Source organism: Emys orbicularis, chromosome 2 (assembly GCF_028017835.1).
Source record: "Emys orbicularis isolate rEmyOrb1 chromosome 2, rEmyOrb1.hap1, whole genome shotgun sequence".
In the NCBI taxonomy this organism is placed as follows: Eukaryota; Metazoa; Chordata; order Testudines; family Emydidae; genus Emys; species Emys orbicularis.
Window position 1 is genome coordinate 9,434,333 of NC_088684.1, and position 9,661 is coordinate 9,443,993.

At 46.7% G+C, this 9,661-nt stretch overlaps 1 protein-coding gene across 1 annotated transcript; it reads left to right on the forward strand.

The window, feature by feature from the left end:
* The first annotated feature begins 7,776 nt into the window (after nt 1-7,776).
* GPR20 (G protein-coupled receptor 20) lies at nt 7,777-8,856 on the forward strand. Its single transcript, XM_065400211.1, has one exon. It carries the CDS (start codon nt 7,777-7,779, stop codon nt 8,854-8,856), a length of 1,080 nt encoding a protein of 359 aa, XP_065256283.1.
* Nucleotides 8,857-9,661: the final 805 nt, after the last annotated feature.

Below are 9,661 nucleotides of genomic sequence, written 5' to 3' on the forward strand. Positions count from 1 at the left end.
CTTCCCCCTGGATTTGTTTAGGTAGTTTCCTTTCTTCTGAACAGTTCTGAACCCAGGGTATTCTGCTGGCAGTATGCAGCATAGCCATCCTCTCCAAGCTCACTGAGATACACATGGCATAAAAGCTGTTCTCTGTGCTCTGTCTACAAAAAATACCATATTTGGCCAGCTTGAGCCATAGTTGAGAAAGAACTTGCCAGCACGCGGATCTGACCCTTTTAAATCGAAAGAGAGCGGGTTTAACCCTTTGTTTATAAATAAGATGATAAATCACTGGAGGAAATTTAAACACAGAGCGGCTGCAAAGCTAAACACACGCTGAAGCCGTTCCCAGAGAGCTGCGTAACGTTCGAAGGCAGGAGGTGGGTGGGGGATGGGAATTCGCCCAGCTGTTCGGATTCAGGACTGTGAGATGGGAAAAAGCCAAAGCATTAACTTTGACTGTTTATTTGAATTACACTCTGGCTTGTTTGTTAATGTTCTTTTCAGTCTTGGCTGTCGCAGCATATGGCTCTCTCGTTCCCTCTCTCTGTGCCCCCATGCCGAGATCCTGTCTGCATATGCCACTAAATAACCCTTTAACCGTGCAGGTGCTGCTACAACAGAGCTTGGTTCATTCCCCCTCGCTGCCTGTCTTCTGCATCCCACTTCGCATCAGAGGACCTGATCCAAAGGCCAAGGTAGTCAGTGAAAAGACTCCCCTGGTCTTTGCTAAGCATTGGATCAGGCCCCTAAAGCTGAGGCTGAAGTTGGTGTTTGCTGCAGAAGCAAAACTAAAAATGCCGTGAATGAAAACCTGGTGGTCGACTCTGCCCTTCTGGGAGTGGCCCGACAGTCCCAGGGCTGAGCTACCCATGAGAAATAAGCTAACGTAGCGCCAAGCATGGAGACAACAGGGAAAGAGACTTTAGGGTCTGGGCCAGCAAAGCATCCGTCCGTTTCCTACCTGGCACAAATCCTGATGGAATCAGCCCAGGGCATGGGTCAAGGATAAAGAATTGCAAAGAGAGTTGCTCTTCTAACACTGAACAAAGAGCTTGATCAGAATAAGGAAAACAATAGCAACCCTAAGCCTTTCTTTTCTCCTTCTCCCAATCCCCGTCTTGCCTAGCTGCCTGCTACAGATTTAAAGAAATCAGGGGCATGTGCAGGAATTTAAATTTCACTGGGTTTGGAGGGGCAGGTTCTGTACCCCTGCTGCAGCCCTGGGGCCAGGGGAGCTCGCTTTCCCCACCCCGGCCCCAGAAAGAAACAGTATACTGCTCCTCACAACCTCAGGTGCTGAATCTGGCCTTTGATAATAAAGTTTATGCTAGTGGTTAGATAACTGAACAGTTAGGCTGAAATCAGATACTTAGACGATTACTGGGTCTGCAAAAATGGGTAGGAATTTTTGGGAGAAGAAGCTTTTTCATGATATTATGGTACTTCCACTCTGCTGTCCCCACGATGCACAGATGTAAATAATGGGATAAAAAGAGAAATAGATCTGAGCAATCCAGCTGCAAACTTTCCCAACATGTCAGGGGTGCTTGTACCAGAGAGGTACCATGGTCCAGTGAACAGCATACCAGATTTGGAATAAGGAGACCTGGGAGACCTCTGGAGAATCTTGACTCTGCCGCTGACTTTCTCTTTGCCCTTCAGCAAGTCACTTTGGACTAGCTTGCTAAAGGTGTTTGGGGATTGCTGCACTCAGCATTGCAATGCCTAACTGAGTTATGGGCTTAAGTCTCATTTTCAAAAGGGACATAGGCACTTAGGAGCCAAAATCCCATTGGCAATCAATGGGATTTAGGCTCTTGTGTGCCTAAGCCACTTGTGGAAAATTAGACTTAGGCTCCTAAATCAGGTAGGCATTACAAAGTTGAGTGCAGCAGTGCTTAAACACCTACAGAAACCTGGGTCTTTGCCCCTCTGTGCCTCAATATCCCCATTTTACAGATGAGGACAATATACCTTTTGTCAAGCCCTCGGTGCTCTACAGCTGAAGAGTACTGAGTAATATTAACTGGGATTTTGGTCCAGAGCCACCTCATTTTTAAAAAATGGATGGAGGGTTTTTAGTTTTTTGCCTTACCAGCTCCCCAATTCCTAATGCATATTACCAAGCGATGGGGGTAGAAAAATAATGGAATGTGACCCAACAATAAAAGTCCATTCATCTTATATTACAAATCTTCTGTAACAATTTCAATTCTGATCTGGAGAAGGAGCAAGCTCTCTTTTGCTTGGGGCCCAATCTCCGGTTTTTGCATTGCCTGCTGGTGAGGAAACCTTTAGCGTAACCCTTTTGGCTTTGTTACTGAGACCTTGGTAACAAGGCAGGCACAAAGGGACCCCAAATAGAAGCCATCTCCACACCATCCTGTATCTAATTTTCCCTGACACCGATCCTTCCCTTTTTCCATGGAGACAAGCAGAGGCAGGGTGAACAGATCTAAACCAACCATGTTGGACTCTCCCTTACAAAAACCCAACACTGTAAATTCAGTTTGGCAGACAAAGGGTTATCTACCACCTTTTGGATGCTAGGTCTGCAAACGCCAAGAGTTTGCTTCACTTTAAACTGGGGCTAGGTGGACAAGCCCCATGATTTGCCTCAAGTATCTAGGGTATATGAACAATATTCCTCGAGGCCGGGGCATGTCCATTTCATTTGTCTGTAAAGCACCATGCAGACCTATGACACTCTCAATTATAGTGATAATGAGGCATGTCGCATGTAACTCGGTGTAATGAACTGAACTGGAGCAAAGGAAAATGTAGGGTGAATATTGGACTGTAAGGCTGAAGAAAAATCGCACAGGAGCAGCAGTGGAAGCTCATAACTTGGGACATTTAAAACTAAACTGGATGCGTAGAGACGATGAGCAAATCAGATCACATGACCAAGGGCAGCTAACAATTCAAATTTGGCTGTCTCAATTCCCAGGCTCTGCTCTCACTGCCTGATGTAAATTACAATGAAATATCTTTGGTGCCGTGATTGTCTGAAGGCATCTATCTCCGGCGTTCTGCTTTCTCTGATTTGGATTACTGTGCCGGTGTTTCTCATTTGCATTCTCTTGTTTGCATTTTATCTGACTCTTACTTGGGGTCTGATCCAACACCAGCAGGAGTGTTTCTTTGACTTTCATGGGCTTTGGATTAGGCCTTTGGTCTCATATGTTTAATTCTGTCCTTACTTTAATATAAATTAAAATGCCATTGCCACCCTCAGTTTGAGCTTGAGAGGCAGAATAGAGACTGTGTCATCCTGTATTTCAGACTCAGGTAGAAACTCTCATATCGAGGTGGGGCAGAACTGGATTTCTATTTTTTTATCATTTCAACAGATAATATTGATGTTCATTTTAAAACATTTTTAGATTTTTAATGATTTAAATTTTCACAGTGGCAGGAAATTATGGGGAGGAAGGTCAGACAAAACAGCACACTTTTAGCTCTCCTTATTGGGGCAGGGCAGGGCAGAGAAAGGGGATTCTGTTTCATGGAGCATTTTGATATTTCAGATTTGGTTTTGCTGAGTTTTGGAACAAAACCCAACAATTTTGAAATTCTCCATGACTTCCCCAGAGCTGCGAACCTTGAGACCCCTGGGATCCCCAGCTCCAGGGTCATGCCCTTCGTGGGCTACCCCAGAGCCACAGACCCTGAAATCTCCGGTTCAGGGGCCATCTGCCTCATGGGCTGACACTAGTAGCCCTGGAATTCCATGCTGCCCCAGAACCACAATCCAGGGAGCCAGTCCTTCCAGGTTCCCAGCTCCCCATCAGACCCCCAGATAGGCTGCCAAAGAGCTGGGAAACCTAGAAGCCCGGGATCCCCAGCAGCCCGCCACTTCGCTGAAATTGAACCACTTCTGCAAAGCATTGCAGCTAATTGGCATTCCCGGATGGAAACCCATTCCACTGGCGAATTTCCAACCAGCTCTGCTCGTTAGGTTGCATTTTACAAGGCTAACTATTAATAGGAGCTTCTTGCGGGCAAAGCGACTCTCGTTCTGTTTCCAAGAATTTCTCATGAGCAGTAGAGTGGTTGAGCACATGTAGAGAATCTCTTCAAATGCTCCAGCGCTCACTTAGAAGAGCACTGGCCTTTCTAGAAACCTTCCCATGCTTTCTGCAGATTGCACAGGACGTCTCCCCTTCTCCGACGGGATCCCCAAGGATATTTAGCGTTCTGTTAATTCTGGAAAATATGTTTATATCTAAGTTTCTCATATTACTACGTTTATTCTTTGATCTCATGTGCTTTAAGCTCGCTTGGCCCAGGACTTTCATTATTATCCTCTGCTGATAGCTCGGGGGTGGGGGTGGAGGTTTAACCCCCAGGTCCCAAGAGGCTGATTTGAGGTATTCCAGATGTTTTTCAAACCACTTATTTCAATCAGCCAAGTTTCCGTGTAGTTAGTTTTTATATCAATCTGTTTAAAACAGTGGGTAAGCCGGGAACGATTTGAAAATTAAACTGTCGGACCCTGGCAGCAGCAGCTTGGTTTGGAATCTCAAGACTGATGTTGATATGTCTACAGAGCTGTAGAAGCTGCTACACAGCCTACTGGGTCTTGGCTGTAAAATGAAACTGTTCCTTACTTTTATGGCGAAGGTAACTGCCTGGCAACTATCTGACTGTAGCTTAAGAACCCAGACCCTTTATCTGCCCACCCCGGACATGGATCAGAGCGCCAGCAGACACTCAAAGCAAGGCTCGGCCTCAGACACACTCAACGGGGCACTTCTCCCTGTTCCCACCCATCCCCATGCCTCAGTGGGTCACAGCTGAGAATACCAGATTCGGGACAAACTGCTGAGAAATAGGGCAGGCACACCTCAAACTGGTGGTTACTCTATCATTAGATTGTACCAAGCCAGTAATAAAAGTAAACTTCGGTCTCGCCACACTGGTTAACAAGAAGTCAAAAATGCAGCCTCCTTAGGCAGTCCAGGCCTTATTGGTCCACCCAGACACTGGACTTTCTGATGAGCGGTTACTGAAATCCAATTTCATCAGATAAAAGGTTCTTCTGATCTCAAGAGATCACCCACACAGCCAGGTCAATATACAAGAACCACGCTGCTGCCCATCCTTTAGTAACTAAAATCTAGTGGTTTATTAATAAAGAAAAGAAGAAGAGAGTTAATATGGTTAATAGAATCATATACCTACAATAATGACAATGTTCTTATATCAGGTTTGTAGCAGTGACGGTATAGACTGCTAGCTTGTAAAGTCTCTGGTAACTTCCAAAAGCTTGGCAGGTTCTCAGTCCATAGTCCAATATGCTCCTTTTAGTTGTAAATCCACAGTCCAGAGAATCAGAGAAGGAAAGAGGCAAAATGGAGTCATTTTAGGGGTCTTTTATACTCTTTGCCATTTGCCTGGAAATGTACAGTCCCAAACAAAGCTCACAGCGCAATTTGTGGGAAATTACTGGCACAAGATGGAGTCCAGGGTCTCAGGAGCATGTCACATGTCCTTACACGGCTGGCTGACTCACAGGGGCAGCCATTGGCCATATCTGTACTAAGGTGTTCAAGGAAGACTTATCTAGACGGAATGAGTTTCTTCTATGGCCCGTGGTGAGAGTGAAGTGTTCTTAATGGGCAATCAAGCGTGGTGATAGTTCAACCATACAGCATCACCGCCAAAGCTCACTTCTCTGCTCCCACTCAACCCCTAGACGACCCACCCGCAAGACGACACAGAGCTCTAGGCAGACACAGTGTCCCAGTGGCTCACCCCCAAGCTGTGGCACCATCACTTCTCCATGACCTCACCCCTCCATTTGGAGTGGCGAAGGAAGGAAGCGAGGCAGGGACAGGGGAGTGATCTGGGGCCCTTTCTTACACTCAGACTGCACCAGGCAGTGGGGAGGGTCCCAGTATTTACATGCTGGCTGCTGAGTTGTCTCTGCCTGGCTGGATGAGCTGGGCATGCTGCACTTTCTCCTCCTGCCACACACAGACCTCCCTTGGTGTAGTTAACAGCCCATTGATTCACACCTCTCCGAGCAACCATTGCAGGCTCTTTGTACACTCAGGCAGATGTTGCTGTCACTTCCAGGTGTAGTTAACACCCCATTGAAATTCATGGGAGAGTTCACACCTCTCAGAGCAAGTGTTTCAGGCTCTTTGCACACTCAGGCAGATGTTGCTGTCTTGGTTATGCCCACGTCATGTTTTCAATCTTTTCTTCACAACCTTGAGGGCTAGAAGCTTACCCCAGACCACTGCTGATGTGCCTAGTGTCCCCACACTGCCCCAAGGCCCACCTGCTGTGCTTGTCTGGCACTTTATTTATTAATTATTATTTATTTCTGGATTTGTATAAGAATAGTGCTAGGTGTCCTGTCATTGACCCCCTGGTTCTAGGCACTGGACAAAGGGGATAGCTCAGTGGTTTGAACTTTGGCCTGCTAAATCCAAGGTTGCAAGTTTGATCCTTGAGGGGGCCAGTTGGGGATTGGTCCTGCTTTGAGGAGAGGGTTGGACTAAATAACCTCCTGAGGTCCCTTCCAACCCTGATATTCTATGAGACACACAGAACAAACAAAGAGCCCCTGCTCCAAAGAGCTTATGCAATCTGAGTATGAGACAAGAGACACAAGGTGGATACAGACAGACGAATAGCGGGAGCGCAAGGAAACAATCAGACACTACTGCTCAGCATGACAGGCTGTGTTCTAAGCACACCAGCTGCCTAATTCTTGCTCAGATAGCATTTCTACATGTCCCAAGCTTCTAAGCAATAGGATCTTCCCCAGCCCGCTAAGATTTTTTAAATGAGAATGAATAATTTGGAGACCATTTTTTCCACCATGGCTGGCTCATCTCTGTGCCCAGTGGCATCAATCATACCACCTGTATGCAAGGAACAAGCTCACCCTGCTCTGGTCTGCCCAGTGCTTACTCACTATTCCTGTGAAACTCTGCTGAAAGGTCACGCCTCTCATCCACGCCCAGCAATAAGTGAGTCAACAGATCGGTATCTTCTCTACTTGAAAAACTGAACAGATGTGTGCATCTGAACTTGGCACTGGGGGTGCAATTCCCAGCTCCAGGAGACATACCTGCACTAGCTCTCATCCTGCCAGTGGGCTAAAAATAGCATGGCCCCGGCAGTGGGAGCAGCAGGAGGGGCTAGTTGCCCTGAGTACATGCCTAGGGTCTCTGATGGGCATGTATTTGGGTCGGCTAGCTCAAGGATAGCTAGTCCAGGTATGTCTCCTCAAGCTGGAATTCACCGCTCCCCGCAGCTCCAAATGTAGACATACCCTACATTCACTTTGCCTATTGCTGTACCTCTGGTCCATCCACAGAGCTTTCCCTCCTTGATGTTTGTTATCCCATCATGTTGGGCCATATCTAAAATATGGAGTGTAAGCTGTTCAGGGCAGCAGCATGACTCTGCTTAGCTTGTGAGATGGGATGTGATCGCAGACTGAGATGGTCTGGCTGTAGGCCACTGGGGAGATATAATTATCCATAGATTCCCAAGCCAGAAGGGACCATTGTGATCATCTAGTCTGACCTCCTGTGTAACACAAGCCATGGAACTTCCCCCAAATAATCCCTAGAGCAGATCTTTTAGCAACACACCCAATCTTGATTTAAAAATTGCCAGTGATGGAGAATCCACCACAACCCTTGGTATATGCCTTCAAAACGCCTCCTAATGAGGCTGCAGTGTTCTGTGCTGTGAACCCCTGAACATGCCTGTAAATGTCTCTTTGCTGTTGCTTCCTTCTTTCAGGTCCCCAGAGCACTGAGTATGCATGCCTCCTCCTCCCGAGAACTGGCCCTTAACCCTCTCAACTCCACGAGGGCGCCCAACTCTAGCAGCTCAAATGAGGTCAACATGTTCGACAAGTTTATCCATATGGACCAAGAACTTTACCAAGACTTTTACAGCCTGTGGATAGCCCTGATGGCGGTCAATGCCATCATTTTCCTGGTGGGCGTTGTGCTGAACAGCTTAGCTCTCTACGTGTTCTGCTTCCGCACCAAGACGAAAACCACCTCTGTCATCTACACCATCAACCTGATCGTTACTGATCTACTGGTGGGCTTCTCCTTGCCCACCCGAATCATCATGTACTACACTGCAGGGGACTGCCTGAAGTGTTCCTTTGTTCACATCTTTGGCTACTTCGTCAACATGTACTGCAGCATTCTCTTCTTGACGTGCATCTGCATCGACCGGTACCTGGCCATTGTGCAGGTGGAAGCCTCACGTAAGTGGAGGAACCCCAGCTGTGCCAAGGGGATCTGTGTCTTCATCTGGGTCTTTGCAACTGTGGTCACTTTCTCCATTCTGACCATGGCGATAACCTTTGCACCCTGCTGCCTCGCCAAGATCTTTGCCCTGATGGTCTGCGAGTATTTCTTCCCGCTCATCATCATCACCTTCTTCACCACTAGGATCATGTGTGCGCTATCCAAGCCCAGCCTCATGCACCAGAGCCGTGAGAGGCGAATGAGGGCCGTTCAGCTCCTGACCACCGTCCTCATCATCTTCATGATCTGCTTTACACCTTTCCATGTGCGCCAGGTGGCCATTTCCATCAACCCAGACATTCCCCGTAACATCAGCTTAATTGTCTACCATGTGACCGTGACTCTGAGTAGCCTCAACAGCTGCATGGACCCCATCGTCTACTGCTTTGTCACCAACAACTTCCAGTCGACCATGAAAAGTATCTTCAGGAAGTCGGAGCCTGAGCAGACAAGTGGGGACATCATCAGTATGAACAAGAGCTCCAAGGGCTCAGGTACAAATGCAATCATTGCCTTCTCAAACACAATAGGCAGCCCTTTGAGCTTACCTTCAACAAACAGTACACAGATATAACCAGCTCCTAGAGGGACACACTACAGTAACCCAGTGTGGAATATTGCTGGGCTGTCTGGTACTATTGCCCTTGGCCTCTTGTTTTCTAATATGAGCTTTGGAGCGACTGTGTTAGAATTTATTCCTCGAGAACATTATGCTCTTTTTGGAAAGAGGAACTCTCAGTGCCATTAGTACCAATACAAAAGAAAGTCCATTAATAACAGTTCACAACAGGAATGCTCTGTTTGCATTTTAATATATATGTTTTACTAGCAGCAAATCCATTACTGTTGTGGTCTTCTTTCACTGTTTCACACTGCAATGTGACAGTAAGCTACCAAACTGCAGGAGGACTTAGAAGGCCATAAACTCTCTTCTTGTCTGTGAAAGCCTCCCAGCCTTGGGAAGGAATATTGTTGTTGAGTAACGCAGGTGCTGCTGAGCTTTCCACGTTACTAGAGACAGCAAAGATTTAAGACACCGAGCAGAGTTGTTGGTTTCAGGTGACTGAACTGAAGCGGGACAAAATAAATCTAACCCACTTGTCACTAGCAGCTATTCAGATGTTTCTCAAACACATCTGAATTTCCTCAGGGAAGGCACTCTAACGCAAAACAATATCCCCCCCCTCCCCAAACACACCCACCCTTAATATTTCAGCTGTAAGGAGAGGATTTGTATGACTTTATATAATATATAAACATGCAAGGATTTGTATTGCTTGGTTCATATTATTCAGTTGGATCACCAGTTTCCTTATGTTTCAGACAGGCATGGAAAGAAGCTGTCCAAACGTATGTGGTTTCTTGGAAACTCTGTTTCC